General features: G+C 30.3%; 1 protein-coding gene across 1 annotated transcript; it reads left to right on the plus strand.

The window, feature by feature from the left end:
• Nucleotides 1-930: 930 nt before the first annotated feature.
• Nucleotides 931-8,370, plus strand: LOC111057034 (sensory neuron membrane protein 2-like). The gene is made up of 9 exons (XM_039422887.1): nt 931-1,541; nt 2,292-2,423; nt 2,855-3,009; nt 3,867-4,014; nt 5,305-5,565; nt 5,872-6,086; nt 6,982-7,187; nt 7,907-8,025; nt 8,257-8,370. The coding sequence occupies exons 1-9, from the start codon at nt 1,527-1,529 to the stop codon at nt 8,368-8,370; spliced, it is 1,365 nt and encodes a 454-aa protein (XP_039278821.1). The 5' UTR covers nt 931-1,526.
• Nucleotides 8,371-19,153: the final 10,783 nt, after the last annotated feature.

Genomic DNA, 19,153 nt, shown 5'->3' on the forward strand with positions numbered 1-19,153 from the left:
GAATCGCAAATACATAACAATATACATCAATGGATTTGCAATGAGAGTGGCTACATTAATTATTTGGCTCATTTTCCTTGAAAACTACTTGCTTTGAAGTTAGTTAATCGAAGAAAACAAAAAAATCAAATCGCAAACACCCTAAATTTTTACATATATATTATTTTATCATGAAAACTGTTAATTTTATTGAAAGAATGAATATAACTAATATTGTAGTCCATAATGTAACGAATCGAATGGCATATAATAGAACTGTTTCCGATCAATGGGTACAGAGATAATTGATTTTCCGTGATTACCTGCATTTTTCAACTTTGAGGGTGGCTAGGGGGGAAAGCTCCAAGGGGATTTCTTGGGACTTTTGGGAGAATGACCCTCTGGGAGGGTTCTATCGATGGTAGAAGATTCAGCTTTTATTTAATTTTCGGATTGAAAAAACCTTTATTGACTGGGCTACATATTGTGGCACACCATTCAGCCGCTATCCTTGACTTTGAAACTCCTGAGAGGCCAAAATACGCTCTTCCGAGTACGTTTGACAATTGAAAAAATAATTTCAATTATTTCTGAGAAACTTTCTCGCTTTCACCACCTACTTATCTTTTGAAACAAAAAAGTTTCTAGCATGTTGATAATTTCATGTTTTCTGCTCGAAATGTCTCGACATTGACGAACATGATCATTAAATAAAAAATAATTATAAGTCGGATAAAAATTATTCAGACACAAATAGAAAGGAGACATTCTCCCCGTTAATTTGATATAAAATTATTACGACGCCCCATTATTCTGAGAGAAGTGATGTTCAAAAGATAATCAAATCTTCGCGATGTTTCCAATTTTATCATAAAAGTTGAATTTCCTTTTAATCCTTCAACCCTGAAGCTTTTTTAGTACTACTAGGATATCGGGGATGATATTCTACATTCAATTCTGACGTTGAATTGGAAATTTGAGAAAGTTGCTATTTTACACGATTTGGCAACTCTGTAATTTCTTCGGATGGAGGGCAAAATCTCAACTTATTTTACACAAACTATAAGAATTGTTGCCAGTCGCTACGGGTATCTTTTATCATCGACCAGATGACCATTTTATCCTCTCAGCACTCATTGTATCAGCAACAACATTTCTCATTAAACCAATACTGACAGTATGAAATGAATCTCTCATTAGCTAAATGTCATATCGGACGATGGGTAGAGTGTCCTAGAGATTGCCCCAATTAGAAATCCAAAGTGTGTCAAATAAAGCAGTAATTAAAATTCATAATTTCTGTAGAAGAATTTTAAAAAAGATGGAAAATCAATTTTACTAAATTGAGAATAGTATTTCAACTTCCCATGAGAATACTGAACGTAAGTGTGTGCTGAGCCTTTTCGTGTTACATCAGATATTGACGGCTGGATACGGTACCGACTCTGTTCATTGAAATCGGATTAGATCTGCTCATCTAATGGTATTTCCACATGATAGATTGAAATCATGTCCACCAATCATCATAATTCTAGATTTCCACGGATATGAGCTTTGAAAACGTGAGTAGCCAATATCTCCTTACTTCACTGTAAATAGATTACGAATAAACATTTTTGTGTAAGTAGTTAATGTGATTTCTTACAATTTTTAAAAATGATTTCAGTTCAATGAATATTTTTTAAAAATATTTTTCATTTTTTATAGTAAAATCGTTTTGCCAAAATAAACTTTTGATAGTAATTTATTGATTCTGGTGATCTATAAAATTTACAATGGGGGAAAAGATCTCTTTGATGAAGAATATTTTTTCTTGAGAAGCAGGTTCTACTCCACTTTGGGACGGTCAAAAAATAAAGAGATAGTGACAAGTTCAGGACTGAGGCAAGTGTGGTGCTAGGGGAGGTCGATGTTTCACCTTCCACAATATAGCATGAAAACTTTCATTCAAAAGTATTATTCTATCTAGTGTAAATTAGACATTCAAGGGGGGCTATAATCCTCCGCTAGATCCGCCACTGAAAAGAGAGGAAAAAGAAAATAGTGCTTTATTAGTTTAAATTAATAGAGATGGATATAGTAATAAATTGAACCTTCTAAATTTGAATCTGAATGTATCATCTTGTGTAAGAATAGTTGGTATTCTACTGATAAGACGTTTATTGCTCATTTTTATAATGTATGATATAATATAAGCTGGTATTAGGTAAAAGATGTTTGATACTTTCTTTAAACTGCCAAGTAATTCAAAAAACTGTTGAGAAGTTAACAATTTTCAAAACAGTGTTTCAATATTATCCATTATGTTTCAGGACATGGAGATTCGCATAAAATGGAAAAAGTCTACCGGTATTCTGGCTGTTTCTGGTTTGTTGCTTTGCTTATTTGGCGTTCTTCTTGGTACCATAATCTTCCCAAGCATCATTGAAATGAAAATAAAAGAGGTATACTGATATATCAGACCACATAACTTTTATAAACTTAATCGTATAACATTTCTGAAATAAATTATCACACTTATTCGCTATATAAATCTGGTTTGTTTAGAGTAGGCTACAACCATAGGTTGTCAATCGCGTCTGTTCAGATAATACGTCAATAATTCTCAGTTTATTTGTGAGTAGTTTGGCATCTTCTATTCAAAGAGTGTCAGTGATGTGCCTGATAGACATGCAGCAGACTTCAGAAAAAATGTCTTGGAAGAAAACTTATTTCAGGATTTTCTTTTTCTGAACTTCTAAAATTAATAATTAACTTGATCAATGTAACTAATTTTTGTATTTTTTCTCGAAAAGTTTTTCTCCCATACTTGAGCTTCGAACATATACTACATTAATATAATTGTTAAACATTGAATTAATCATATTTTTTCTAGGAAACTGCATTGTCCAACAATTCAGAAGCCTTTAAACACTGGCTACAACCTCCGCCATTACTTTTCAATGTATATATTTTTAATGTTACAAACCCAACAGAAGTTGCTGCAGGAGAAAAGCCGATAGTGCGTGAAGTTGGGCCTTACGTCTATGTGTAAGTCTCAAAAAGAAAACTCTTATTTTTCCGCTCTATGGTAATAATAATATTTAGCAACCAATAAAAATTACAAATGCTTTTAAATTATTCCATAATACTGTAACATTCTTGAAATAAAATATGAAAAGTCAACTGTTTAATTAAAAACTTACACAACCGTAGCCTACATGGCACGAAATAGAGATTCTTCAATTATACTCAGAAAAACGATAATGGATTCCCGTTGATACCTTGATAATAATAGGCTAGCCTATAATAATATGCTTTTACTTTTAGTAGTAGAATATCCTGATGCTAGTTCATATCTCGTCAAGCGTAGTTCATCACCTTTTCATTTGCGGACAGGCTCATTCCACATAAAATGCGTTAAAATAAAAAACCTCGATGTCGTTTGAGTATTAGTAATGAAATTAATACGGTAGGCTACCAATATCATATTTATTTTAATATGATGTTGTTGATATTATAATAGCATCTCGTATATGCCTTGTTCTTTCTTATTAATCAACCCCTCAATCTTCCCCACAATTAATCAATCTCTATAATTTTCTCTTAATCTTATGATTTGATTTACATTCTACTTGGTAGAAGTCATAACGATCGAATTTAGGCTTTGAACTTTGTTAAAAAAATAATTTCAATTGGTATAAAATTTTTCAACTACCCTAATTTATTTTTTAATTCTTTCAGAGATCATCATCCATTTTCGAAAAATGTATAGAGATTGAAAAGTCTCATTATGAAATCAATGGAAGAATAATTACTGTAATGAGAAATCTGAAAATAACTTTTCCACTTCGATCCCACTTTCTTCTAATTCATAATTCTAATAATAATTTTGCGTCTGTTTGCAGACAGCGCATGATTAGAGAGGTAATTGATTATCATGAAGAAGATGACACTCTCTCTTATGCTACAAGAAAAATATACACGTTCAATCAACAAAGATCCGGGTCACTCAAGGAATCCGACAAGGTCACTATGATCAACCCTACATTGATGGTAAGTTTATCATCAGTGGCGTATCCAGGGGGAGGATATGGGGATGTATCCCCCCCCCCCCGAAATGAAACCTGACTTTTTTGTGGCTGGATCAGCCACAAACATTAGCATCTTATACCATATTTTCGTTATAGGGATAAGAAATATATAAGGGGTGAGAGAATAGCACTGCAATAGCAATGATAATAATAATGAGCTATTAAAATCACTATTTTCTTATAGACAGTGATGAGTGGTCTTGTACGTGGGGACTAGGTAGCAGGGGATAGAGAAACTACAGATAGCACTTCAAAGTTGATTAACTTTTCACCATCTATTATTATGAAGAAATTAAATATAGCTTATATTGCTCTAGTTGATTATAGTTTATTCAGTTTCATGCATATCCTTGAACAAAGCTTTTTCTAGAGAGTACCCCCAAAAATTTTACACTTATGATGAACGGGCGTAGTTTCTACCGTGGATAGGAGGGACACATCCCTCTAATATTTAAAAAAGTTTTATCCCCCCCAAAACAATGTAAGTTTGAATACTCGAGTAAATTTGAAAAAAAAATGTTAATCAAGTCAAAACTAAGCCTATAAAGCTGGTTGAAATATTTAAGCATTCTAACTTGTTATCAGAATAATAATGAGTAGACCTTCAACAAAATCACTATTTTTTAACAATATTGAATGACAAATAAAATTCTACTTCATTCTATTCTATTTGTTATTTAATCAAAAACCAATAGGTCTATGAAATTATTAAGGGAAAATTTAAATAATAAGTGGCCTACTGATGACCAAAAAAGCTTGAATGGAATGTTTGTTTTCAAGTGGAAATTGCGTAAAATCGAACCAAATTGAAGGTATATTTTCAAAAATTTCCGGGGGAGGGCCCCCGGACTCCCCCTTTGGTGGGGGGTGTTCCATACCCCCCACACACCCCGGTGACTCCTCAAACTTTTAAAAAGTGTTTTCTACTGCAATGTTATGATCCCCCCCCGAAATGTTTTTCTGGCTACGCCACTGTTTATCATGCCGATGAAATACGTTCATTGGGAAGTTCAAAGCATGATATTATCGCGCTTCATCAGTTCTAACATTGAGCATGTCAGATCATGTACTATCTGTAGTAACTATCTATGGACTAAAGATTTATGAAAAAACTCCCTGCTATGTTATACACTTTTTTGCACATTCTTGAATTGTCTTTTATCTGTGATTTATTTATAGAATGGGGTACCATAATTTCTTTTCATTCACTCTGTCTTTTGTTTGTCGTTTAACGGTTGAATTATATTTGCAGGGTATTGTGTTGACTGTCTACAAATTACTTCCTATGGCGTTGCCAATTGTGAATGACGCGATTCCCTCCATGTTTCCTGACCGCATTCCAGGAACGGTTTTCTCAACATTCACAGTGAAGGAATTGCTATTCTCTGGAGTTCCAATCAATTGTTCCAATACGGCTTCTGATCTTGTATGCAAGAACTTGAAGATGCATCAACCAACGACCGTCACTCAGCTTCCCGACTCGCCTGATTCTATTTTTTCATTTTTCAATCATGTAAGTACCAGTACTCATATAGTAATTCTCAGATTTCTCATTACAGTAATTATTCTTCCGTTGATTTAATAATTATGATTTCAATCTCAATACATTATCAAAGACGGATGATGAATACCAAAGGAATGAAAAATTAAAATAATAGAAATATTCTATCCTCATTCAAATTATTATATTTTTATAACCATTGTTATATAATCATTGTTATAACCTACAAATTCATTCATGATGTTTTTACATTATTCTATTTACTGTATTTTTTACTCTGCAAGTACTCTTAATATTTCGCATCTTATCTGTTTGCAGAAAAATAATTCACTTGAAGGACCGTATAGGATTTACAGAGGTCGTAAAATACCAACAAATGTGGGTAAGATCAAAATGTACAAAAACCAAGACACCCTCAAAGTTTGGCCAGTCAACACATCATGCAACATCATTCAAGGGACTGATTCAACTATTTTTCCTCCTTTTATGAAGAAAAGTGAACTACTCTATATTTTTGTGCCAGATGTTTGCAGGTTTGTTTCAGTAGGCTGTAGGTTATTCTAAGTTTTATCTATTTTTAGTGTACCTTTAGTACACTTTATCTATTTTTAGTGTACTTTGTTGTATGAATTTTGTACCGCATGTTATCTTCAATGGCATAAGCTGCCAGTCAGCAATCATAACTGGCCTGCACAGTGATTGGTAACTGGCGATGCCTGTTTAGACGGTGCCAGACATTGTCATAAATATATTGTTCACTACATAAACCCAAACTAACGTCATGAAATAATATCTTGATAACTAGACTTTTTAGAAATACCCTCTAGAATAGCATTTAATTTGATTTCAGTCGATTTTATATATATTACATATAAATACAAAGGCTTTCAAAAAAAATATACACTAATTGACAGTGAATATGAAAATGAACAAAATAACTAGTCAGATAGGGGCCAAAGGTAATTATTGTGGCGAAAACTTTGGAATCTTCTCTTTTCATTGGTATATGAAGATTGTTCATTTCGGATAAGTAGTTAATTAGATGTGAATTTTCAAATATGATCCATCATTTAGAATAACACTGTATTATTCTTCACTTTCCATTTTACCACTCACACAACAATTCATCACAAGCGTGCGTGAAAGTTATACATCACTTTCATTCCTATTATCTTCAGTTCAATCGATGAAAATCAGACTCCATTCTCCATCTGACAGCTATATGACTATGCGATTGGCTATGAAGTGATGACATCAATCACCTCTACACCAGATCGCCCCCATGCGGAATAAGATGATTTCTAGCTCCCTCCAATTATTCTTTCAACGATTTATCACAAAATAGTATCATTTTTATGCTATTCGAATTTCAGTTTTTAAATGAACTGTTTTACAGTTTTTATTATTCAACTGTATGAATTCTTCTAGGTCAATGTTTGCTGAATTTAAAAGAGTGATCAAATTTGACAATGTCATCTCATATGAATATGTTGGATCAACTAAAAACTTTGCTGACCCTTCAAGACATCCTGATAACATATGTCATTGTGAAAATGGAAAGCAGACATCTAGCGCTGCTGAACCAAGTTTGGTCTGCCCAAAAGAAGGCGCAATATTCCTCTCTAAATGCTACAGTAAGTTAGCTTGTGCTTGTGACACATTTTCAGAAATTTTGGTGATATATTTGTAAATAGATTAAGCAAAAAACTGTTTTTTTTATAATTATTCTTGTATTGCGGATGATTCCCACATAAGCTTTTTGCTTGTGCGTGGGTAATGGGAAGTGCGAGTATGAATTATGAGCTGATCGAACGTCCATGCCTGATCGATTCTTAATAGTAGATAATTCAGCATTATACAGTATTACAGACGTTTTGTAAGGATTAATAATATTATTGTTCTGTCATTACATAAAGTGGCATTGGACACAGGAGAATGTCATCAAGTGAATTTGGACAATTTGTTATATTAGCTTCAAAATCGCAATATTCATTTATTTATCTATTACGATCATTTATTGATTAATTTATTAACTTGACCACTTTATTTCATTCAATTTTTACAAATGTTAATCATGAATTATTTTTTAAGATGCGATAAACCCGAAAATAACTCTTTGCAATTCAAAAATTGCCACGAATATTGAATCTTGAATTGAATCATTGAACTAAAAACCAGCTCATCCACAAGGGAGTGCTACTACTGATATAGTTATTATATATTATTAATATCATACTTAAGATTATAATTATTATTGTGTGCTTTCAATTGCTTTCATTCTCCTAAAATTATTACTGTTAGAAAAAAACTGGTGTAATTCTTTGTAATACAATAACACAATGGTTTTTCACAGGATCACCAGTTCATTTTTCTCAGCCGCATTTCTATGGAGCACACAAAGATTATACAGATTATGTTGTCGGGCTTCATCCAAATAGTAGAAAGCATCAGACGTATGTACAAATTGAGCCTGTGAGTATAAACATGTAGAATAATTTCGTACCCAAGCATTAAAATCTGTTATTTGAATAACGCTCTATCAATAGAATTTATTATTTTAAAATATTCAAGAATCCTCAGATTAGTTGTGGATGTAGATTGTTGATGAAACTAATACCAATTATTGTTTGCTATGGAATACTTATTTTTTAAAAATCAATAATTATATTTTGTGATTGATACTCTATTAATATCTTTCCTCAGAGAACAGGTGTGCCCATCAAAGGTTTCCGGCGTTTGCAAATAAATATAGAACTGCGTTTCTTCAAAGAGATTAACATTCTTGAGACTTCTAGCACCGGCCTCTTTAATTTATAAGAGCATAGCTGTAAATGAATGTATAAACTCGAAGAATCAAAATGGCAACGATCGACCAACCAGTGAATACAATGCACAAGTGAAATTTTCAAACAGAAAAAACAATGAAGACTCATAGACTCCAGTTTCCAATATTATTATGGTCAATAATGTTATAAAGTTGATTGCCTTGGTTCTATGAATTCATATCAGAAATTGCAAGCATTTGAACTCATCAATATCTATAAATAGCTCATTGTAAACTAAATTGTAATACCTATTCTAGTTTTTATTTTTGGATTCTAGCTTTTGGCTACTCTACACATTTTTATGGGAGCGCTCGTTATCGTGATATTGTCGCAGTTCTCGCCCTGCAAGTAAAAGACTTGAGCACAAACATTGCCAGGCAATCAGATAAAGTAACTGTATTTAATTAAAACTGATTATAAATCAAAACACACGTGGGTTTATTGTATATTCTTACTGATATTCCCAATTGAGAATTGAGTTGGCTAAATCAAAAATTTTTGGTAATATTAATTGTATAAAAATTATTAGAACTTGACAATTTTTATATTATTTTTCTGTGTATCTATATTTTGTTTATAAAGTACTTGACTATTGATAAAATTCAACATCCATAGATTATTTACCATATATCAACAGAATTGTATCATTTGTACTGCTGTTATTAGTTAAAAAATGTATTTCTTATTTTTAGAACTCGTGGCTGGAGCTCAAGGCTTCTTCTTCCAGTCACGCCAAAAACTATTGTAATTTAATGAATATTTTGTTTGTAAAAATATTTTTTGTATTTGGTAATAAATTCATATTCATATTCATATTCATATTCATATGTTTTCTATACATAACTCACTTGTGCACGTTTAATGATCCATGAGAGATTATCTGTGAAATATATAAAAATGACTACGGTATAGGCTTTTGTAATGGTAATGGGATGTAATGTATGACGGCTGATCAGAAACATAATGATAAGGAAATAGAATTTTAAGAAAAAACTTTTTGAAATAGTTTTTCTTTCTCCCTTCCTTTTATGTTCTCTTTCTTTTCTCTTTCGCCTTTTTCCATAAAGTTTTGGGCTGCAGTCTGTTTCTTTGTCCTTAAGTTGATTGTAAATTATAAGTAAATGATGGACGGCAGCATGCATGCATTTATGGACCAAGCCTGCCGATATAAGGTTTGTATGAAAATAAAAATCTGATCTCATTTATAAAAGCAAATTTTCGAATCAAATTATGAAAAAAATTATTTTCTTGATTAATTTGACATTAAATTTATTATTTTATCAAGGAAATGATGATTATTATTAGATTAAATTTAATGGGATGAATTGTGTTGGTGCGTTTCGTGTGTCTACTTTTATTGTATCGGCACCGAAACCCCACTTCAGAGATAGAATCATTTGATACTCTTATTTTCCAAGAAGGATTTTGCCTCTTTGTCTAATAAAAATATTCATCATTCTACTCTGGATCCTAAACTAACAAATTTACTATTTTCATTAAGTTGACAATGCGTAGGCAATAAATAAAATACATTGCATCTGATTACTTTTATTGAAAACTTTTCAAGTTTACAAAATAAAAGAATGTTACACAATAAAAAACTTATTACTATCAAACCTATACTCTGAAATATGTTTTCTTTTTGACAAGACCTAATTTTTAAAATAATGAACAAATTTTACTGATTTTCTGAAAATAGATTAGATTAATTAATTTTTACTCACGTGAATTTAGCCTAAGATTCCACTTTTAATTTTAAACACCTTAAAAAATTTAAATTGACACTTTCAAAAGTTACATTAATAAACAAATTTTCTACTTCATGTTTAATTGAACAAATAAATGAAATAATAAGCTACTAATTAAAATTTTACCAATAAATGTGGAGCAACCAAATTTTTTGTTCTAACTCGTGGAATCTCAGGTGAAAAAAGGTACGGAAACAAACAGGATATATTATAAACTTCCTTTACCTGGAGCAATTAAATCTCAATGCTACTGAAATCTGAGTTATATAATTCAATGTATCAACCAAATAAAAGTTAAATTTTAAGTTATAATCTGGTTATTTAATTTGTACACTGTCAAAACTTTATAAAAAATTAAATAAACTATTGTTACAATTCAAACGAGTTCATTTATTCAACCTGATTTATTGACATTAAAAGGCGGCAAGTTTAAAATTTTGTTTTGGCGGTACGAGATTGACAAGTTTGAACTACAAAATTAATTCTCTCTCAAGTTAACTGATAATATTTAATGTGACATTTTTCAATATTTTTCCTAACATTACAAATGCCCGCCTTCAACAATAAAAAAAAATTTATTTTCAATTTTGAAAAAATTTAAAATTGATTTTTTTTTTATAAGTGTAATTACACAAAGTATAGAAATTCTAAATCAAGATTATTACATCGAATATACTGAAATAATTATTTTTTTTATATAAAAAGCAATTGTATTAAATTCTCATAGCAAAATTTAAGTATGTCAAAAATATTCAAATGGTTATTAATTCATATAAGAAAATTACAAAATTATTTCCGTTACATTTTCATGCATAACAATCTAGAATGTATATTGTCAAAATTTTCATCAAAATGAATACCTTATAGATACAAACAAATGTCAAACTGTAAGAATAAAATTCCATAAGTTAATAATAAATGAATATAGATTATTAGAATACAAAACAAATATAGAATAAATCAATGATGTATAGTGGATATATTCATGTTATAAAAAACATTCTCGAATACTCATACTCAATTATAGTCTATTTACGAAGAATAGTTCAATATATGAAGACACTTTCAATATATTTACGTCGATGAATGTTTTTTGCGATGAAATGTTTTATGTGATGATCAATGATGATGAAGAATGTTTTTATTCCAATGAATGCGAAGATGGTAGCAGTATAGAACTCTAGAAGTTCTTGTAGACCAACTCGTTCTTGAAGTACCATGGAATTGTAGTCATCAGTCATCATTGAAGAATTATAGTCACAAATTGTAGACATCGCAAACATCTCGTTTCATTTTTCTTAGTGCTTCTAAAATTTTTTAGGAGTGATTTTTTCTTCTTTTTTATTCTCGAAGATAATATATCAGCATACAGATTTCAGACTCATCTTATGCAGTAATAACTTGTAGATACATCGTGAATAACTTGAAGATATTGTAGATTTCAGTCATGATTTTTTTTTTACAGCATCAATGAGAAAGTTCATTTGATAGAAGTTCTTGTAGAAATAACTATTTTATTCGATAGTTATTACGAGTTTTGAAGATCAATTTGACATTTTGTAAAGCAGGAACATTGTTTACAAAAATCCATTAGACTTGGATTTAGATGAAGATGTTACAAAAATCCATTAAACTAGGTTTTATGCGAATCTTGAAGATCAATTTTTAACAATTTTTTACAACTGGAACATTTTTGGATTTAGACGAAGATGAAAGTTCATTTGCAGGCACATTCGTAGATACATCTCGTTATTTTTTAATCACTCATTTCTTTTACTTCTCACTTTTACATGTCCATACTCGTTTAGATAGCACTTTTATTTGTAGTTGCAGTTGCATTATGTGCAAGTGGAAAATTTTGAAAGGATTAACTTAAGGAACGGAGTGAGTTGCTAGAAAGGATTCACTGTTGCCAATATCTAGAAAGGAATAGCTTTTTAAGGTAAGGTAAATTTTAGGTAAAGGTTTCTTGCAATGCAAAATCTTGAAGTTCTTGTGACTATAATTTCTGGAACACCCTCTATGTGGAATGACATCTTTACGCTGTGGAATGGAGTTAGGCCACATCTCAGCTTGAAGTTCTGCGACGAAGTTCCATACCACTACCATTTTATTTTCAGCAATTTCGTTGTCGTAGAATATTGAAGATTCGAAGATATCATTCACATTTGTATTATACGTTGCAGTGTTATTCGATGCACTAGTAGTCACTTTCACGTCAAGAATGTATGAGCATTTAAGAATAAAAAATTACTATTTAAATTTTTAATAAGAATAAAAAATATATATATATTTTTTAAAGATAAGTTTTAGAATTGACTATTACTCAAAAATATAGTTAAGTTGATAAATCGTCAGTCATATTTCAAACAAAATGAATCATGAATATTGTAAGTTCATGAATTTATCCACAAATTTCAAGTAAATCATAAAATAAAATATTGACAGAAGAGTTATACTAAATATTTAGATAGGATATTAGTGATCAATAGCATATGAATCAATTTTAATTAAACAATATTATTATTTCAAGTACATACACATTATTATTACTGAATACAAGTGAATATAGAGTAAATATATCAAATATATCAATCATCATTAATACCTTCATAATATTTTTCAAGTCATTGTGAACAAAATACATATTCAGAATTATTCAGACAGTTAGGTAACAACAATATTATATTATTTATTCCTTTATTTAAATCGTTTCAATGGTTTTCAGCAATTTATTTTCAATTAATTTGAACATTCATTATTTTATTAATCATTAATGTCAATCATTTGTTTATGAATCTACTATAAAAGTAGGAAGTTAAACACAATGAAATTTAAATATTACTTATAAATTTTCCAAAACTTTCAAAATACGTTTCATCAAGTCATTTAAATCATTGTATTACCATCACAAGCTACATGGTCATTCATAAGCACAAATTACATTACACAAAATTTATGAGCATCCCTTAAGACTTCAAGGTCAGGATTTCTTACTCAAACAAAATACAATTATAAATCAATAATTACTAATACTAATACATACCAACAAGAATACTAAACAACAGTACCAATACAATAGATTTCATGACTCAATAAAATTTATTTGAATTACATTATTATTTTAAACAAAGTTTCATTTTCTGCAGTTGATTTAACAAAGTGTTATAGTATTCAATTGCATATTTTTTATTTATTTTAGAATGATTCTCAAGCCATTGATCACGTAAGTTTAGAAAAATTAATCATCTTTATGGTAAAAACGCTTCATCATAAACTTATTTACTTTCAAAATTTTTCCAGTTTTTATTTCTTCAAGTTCATAACAACCCTTTCTTAAATCTTTTACTACAACATACGGTCCCTTATATTTTGCACACAGTTTCGCAGATATTTTCTTCAATTTGTTAGATAGAATGTAATTTTTTATCAAGACTTGATCACCTACATTGATTTTACATGGATTTTTATTTCTCATATTCTGTTTAAATCTTCTGATTACTCCTTTATTTTTTATATTAATTAATACTCTTCTATTTCTAAGTTCTTCGGGTTCTAGTTCAAATTTATTATCAGGAGGAAATCTAATACTTTTGAAAACTAAATGACCTAATTTTTTATTCATCATCATCTCTACTGGAATCTGTCCTGTTGTTTCATGAAAGTTACAGTTAATGATGTATGATTTGTGATGCTCCATATCCAGGCGGCGGGTAGTTGAACTGCTGCGGAAACATCATTGGATTTCTAGGATGAAAATTACCTGGTTGATTCATGTTTTGATTCATTTGATTCATGTTTGCATTATTTGATTGTCTACGATCTTCCTGACGTTGTTGATAACCTGATCTTTGAAAGTTGTTATTATTTCTTCTATTATCAAAATTATTGCGTCCTACCTGATCAAATCTTCGATTGTCATTTGACTGATTCTTATCTTGATTTTCTTGATTGTTTTGATTTTTGTTCACCCTATATTCATCTAATAAACTGAATGCATCCAACACCTTAATAAATTCTTCTGCATTCTTTACATTTCTAACAATTGCAGCGGTAATTATATTTTCATTGTAATGATTTTTCAACATTTCAAAAATTGTGTCTTTGTCAATAGCCGGAATTAAATTTTTACAGATGTTAAATTTGGAAATAAAATATTCACTTAAAGTTAACTTACTACCAATGACGTATTTTCCAAATTGAAGTTCTTGTCGTGCTTTCTTCTGGATGTCTTGCGACCACATCTTCGAGATGAATTTGTTTTTGAAGCTTTCAAAACTGTCAATATCGGTTTTTACAAAATCCCACCATTCTTGTTGTTGATAAGTTTTATTCAAATTATTGTCCAAAATACTTTTTATTTTTCCCCATTCAGTAATATGGTTACGAGATAAATATTCAGTTAAGCTATTGATGAAGTTCATAGGATTTCTCCTGTCAATCGACATTTGAAATTCGTATTTGTCAGAAGGAAAGCAATTATTTACTTGCGGTACAAAGTTCACTTGTGATGAGATTTTTTTCTGTAATTTATCAACTGTTTCACTGTTTTTCTCTACATTCAACTGTAAGGTACAGACCTTGACAGCTTCTTCGTTCTGCCTAACTTCAAAATATTCAGATTCTTAGTGATCCTATCTTCTAAATTGATTTGCATGGCTGATTGTTGGTGAACACTAGCCCTAACATTTTCCATCTCTTCATTAATATTATTAATTTCATCTTTCAATTGACTTGTATTTTTGTTCATTGTTTCGGTTACCTGACCTACTTGTACCTCAAGTTTTTTAGTTTTGACCTGCATTTCTTCGATTTCTTTGTTATTTTTCATACAGTATTGATCTAACCTACTTTCTTGTTTTGTAATTTTTTGTCTAGTTCTGACCTAACCTTCTCAATTTTCTTGTCCTGGCATTCAACTTTCTGATTTATTGTTTGAAACTGTGCTTTTATTTCATTAAACTTCTCATCAAACTTATCATTTTGTCTGTTAAGTTTTTGGTTTAAACCATTAATTTCATTTTTTACACTGTTAATTTCACTTTTAATTTCATTTTTAATTTCATTTTTTGCTTCATCTTGTTTTTTAAATTCATTTTTTATACTTTTGTTTTGTTCTTCAAGAAACTTCATCAAGATATCCATTTTAGAATTTACATTATAAAGTGAATCGCTAGATTGAGCAATAGAATCTTCAATGTTTTGTTGAGCATCATTGTTTGAATTATTGACTTGATCATTTGAAATCTTTAAATTTGAATCATCAACTTCTTGTAGTTCAGGTTTATTACAATTCCTATCGTTTTGATCGAGGAAACCAACAAAATCTTCACCTAAGGATTCATTTGACTCTACTAGGGTTAAGTTCAGTTGTTCTTGCGACTCCATATCACTTGAATTCAATACAATAGTATCATTGGATGTATCAAACTCTTGCATTGTACTTTCCCTATCTTCTAATTCATCTACCATTATAGTATCTTTGGACGCTTCAGATTCATGAATCAATTTTTCCATTTTGGTTGATGTCTTCGTCTTACTTCTTAGTAGATAGTTGTTCATCAGAACGCAGTATTTTGAATACAGATATAATCATTTACAATGTTTTCTATAATTTACCTCGCATTTCAACTCAATGAACTTAACTGATTTGTAATCTAACCTAGTCAAAATCATTCAAAGTATCTCTTAGCGTCACTATCAAATTCTAACCTAACCATGAACTTTTCAAGTTTCAACATTTATTATTTGTGGTCTTTGTGAATATTTTGTTTCGATTTTCCCCATTCAGGGATGCCATTTGGGGCGTTTCGTGTGTCTACTTTTATTGTATCGGCACCGAAACCCCACTTCAGAGATAGAATCATTTGATACTCTTATTTTCCAAGAAGGATTTTGCCTCTTTGTCTAATAAAAATATTCATCATTCTACTCTGGATCCTAAACTAACAAATTTACTATTTTCATTAAGTTGACAATGCGTAGGCAATAAATAAAATACATTGCATCTGATTACTTTTATTGAAAACTTTTCAAGTTTACAAAATAAAAGAATGTTACACAATAAAAAACTTATTACTATCAAACCTATACTCTGAAATATGTTTTCTTTTTGACAAGACCTAATTTTTAAAATAATGAACAAATTTTACTGATTTTCTGAAAATAGATTAGATTAATTAATTTTTACTCACGTGAATTTAGCCTAAGATTCCACTTTTAATTTTAAACACCTTAAAAAATTTAAATTGACACTTTCAAAAGTTACATTAATAAACAAATTTTCTACTTCATGTTTAATTGAACAAATAAATGAAATAATAAGCTACTAATTAAAATTTTACCAATAAATGTGGAGCAACCAAATTTTTTGTTCTAACTCGTGGAATCTCAGGTGAAAAAAGGTACGGAAACAAACAGGATATATTATAAACTTCCTTTACCTGGAGCAATTAAATCTCAATGCTACTGAAATCTGAGTTATATAATTCAATGTATCAACCAAATAAAAGTTAAATTTTAAGTTATAATCTGGTTATTTAATTTGTACACTGTCAAAACTTTATAAAAAATTAAATAAACTATTGTTACAATTCAAACGAGTTCATTTATTCAACCTGATTTATTGACATTAAAAGGCGGCAAGTTTAAAATTTTGTTTTGGCGGTACGAGATTGACAAGTTTGAACTACAAAATTAATTCTCTCTCAAGTTAACTGATAATATTTAATGTGACATTTTTCAATATTTTTCCTAACATTACAGTGTACAGTCAGTGGCAAAATGGAGAGATGTGGCAACGTTTTTCTCCTATAAAAAAAAGTGAGGTCCACGTTATAATGACAGTATTTGATCAACTTTGGTTTTGTTATCCTTGTCTATCATTCGACAAAGCCGATGGTACTATCCTTTTGTAGGTCCACAACGGTGCCAATTATGTTTTTGACAGTGTAGAAATATGATTAATTAATGCAGAGAATAATTGGCATTGCTATTCTTCTATCTTTATCCACTGTCATTATAACGTGGACCTCACTATATCTTTCTTCACTGCCATTATAACGTGGACCTCACTATATCAGCTGACATTATATTGTTCAACACATTGTACTGTAGGCCTATTTCCATAGCGTTGCATCTCTCTCATTCATGAAGAATCTGTGTGTAGGAAGCTTCTTCCATCTAGGGTCTCATCTAGGGTGAATATTACCCCGGGAATCATACCTTGCCTTTTGTTTCGAATTCACAGAGGCAAAGCTACGGGACGCGTACCGGCACTGTAATTGACATTCATCAGGTGGTGATTTTGATTAGCCTATGCAAGAGTGGGGGTTATTGACGCAGACTGCTTCACTAAAATTATTCTTGGCTGGAGGGGGGCTTGAAAAAAAATGGGGGGAAAGGCCTTACCTAAAACTTTAATTATCCGCCATATCAAATTATCAATTTAAAAAGTTTTTGAGGGGGGCCTTAGAACCTCAACTTAACATGACGAGTGGCGACCATTTTTTTGCGGGTCTTGAGTCTTGGTGCTGTGGGCGGGCCATTGATATATATAAATATAGTTAGATGACCTTCAAGCGTTTGGAAGCATAATGCCTCCTTCATTTCTCGTCGCCATTGAATATCGGGCAAGAAGTCAGACGCCCAGACAGACTTATATGGGAAAACATCGACTTTCATTGCGTTATATCTTTCGACATACTTCATGGATTTCAATATATTTCTTTTTAAACTTTTCGTCATTTCCATTACCATATGATACAATGATTTGTTTATTGAACATTATTTTTAACTCGACCAAACATCTAATTTAGTGAACCTACCTCACTACAGATTGTGATCCATTCTATTAGCAAATGAATCTCATTTTTACAATATTTTCCTATCACTATGTATTTAGGATATGGAAAATAAAACATTTCTCATAGATCGCTAATATTACCGTATATTTTATTAGATGGCAAATGATAATAAATCAACTGTTTCTCAATCGTTTTGCAACTTAAGTATAGGTACCTAACTATACTCTATACTCCTATATTTAAGAATAAGAATATTTATTTGCCAATGTACAATACAAATAATGAGATGAAATACATTTTTACACATACTTGGCACAGCCATCAAAGTAAACTTGTGCGCTGGCTGTGAGTTCATACAGGAAATTAAATTATATAAATAAAGAAATTAAAAGTAACAAAAATCCAATAGGTAGTACAATGACAAAAAAAACAAGAAATCTCATTCAACACATAACCAAAATGGAGCTGGTAACGAAATTATGAAACTATTAGAATTTAGGTAGTCTATAATAAATATTCTGTTCAACCCATACATTTATTTCTTTAAGAAGTTTTTTAGTAATTCTTGTATTTATGAAAATAATTGGAACTTTGTTCGAAAATATATTACAAAAATAAGAGAATTGGTGTCTACACACCACTAACTTAATAAAATTTATATTAAAAATGTTTGATACTGCTGGTCGTGTTTGGTATGGTGTATGCCTTATTTCTAAATTACTTATATTTTTATTTAAATGCGAAACAATCTTTATCACATACAACTGCCTAAGTGTGGGTACCCTTAGTTCTTCAAAAATTTTCCTACTCGGGTATCGTCTTGCTTTACCCAGTGCTGCCCTTATAAGATGCTTTTGCAATGTGAAGACTTTATTAAAATGAGTATCAAATGCACCACCCCATGCCTCAATTGCATATTGAAACAATGAGTGGGCATAAGCGAAATAAATTGATCTCTTTATGTCAAGGTCTTTTAATTGATTTAATTTAATATAAGATAATAAATAACTACATATTATAAGAACGAGAAAAATAAAACAATAGCAATGATGAAGAATTTATAGACAGTTTTAGCAAATAATATTTTCTATAATACAAATTTAGGATACAATATTTTCATAGTTCACAAAATATTACAATACAAGACAAATTAATGGAATGGAATAATATGAATACCTATATTGGATCTATGGAAATAAAATATTTATTATAATATTACCGA

This window comes from Nilaparvata lugens, chromosome 3 (genome assembly GCF_014356525.2).
Source record: "Nilaparvata lugens isolate BPH chromosome 3, ASM1435652v1, whole genome shotgun sequence".
In the NCBI taxonomy this organism is placed as follows: Eukaryota; Metazoa; Arthropoda; class Insecta; order Hemiptera; family Delphacidae; genus Nilaparvata; species Nilaparvata lugens.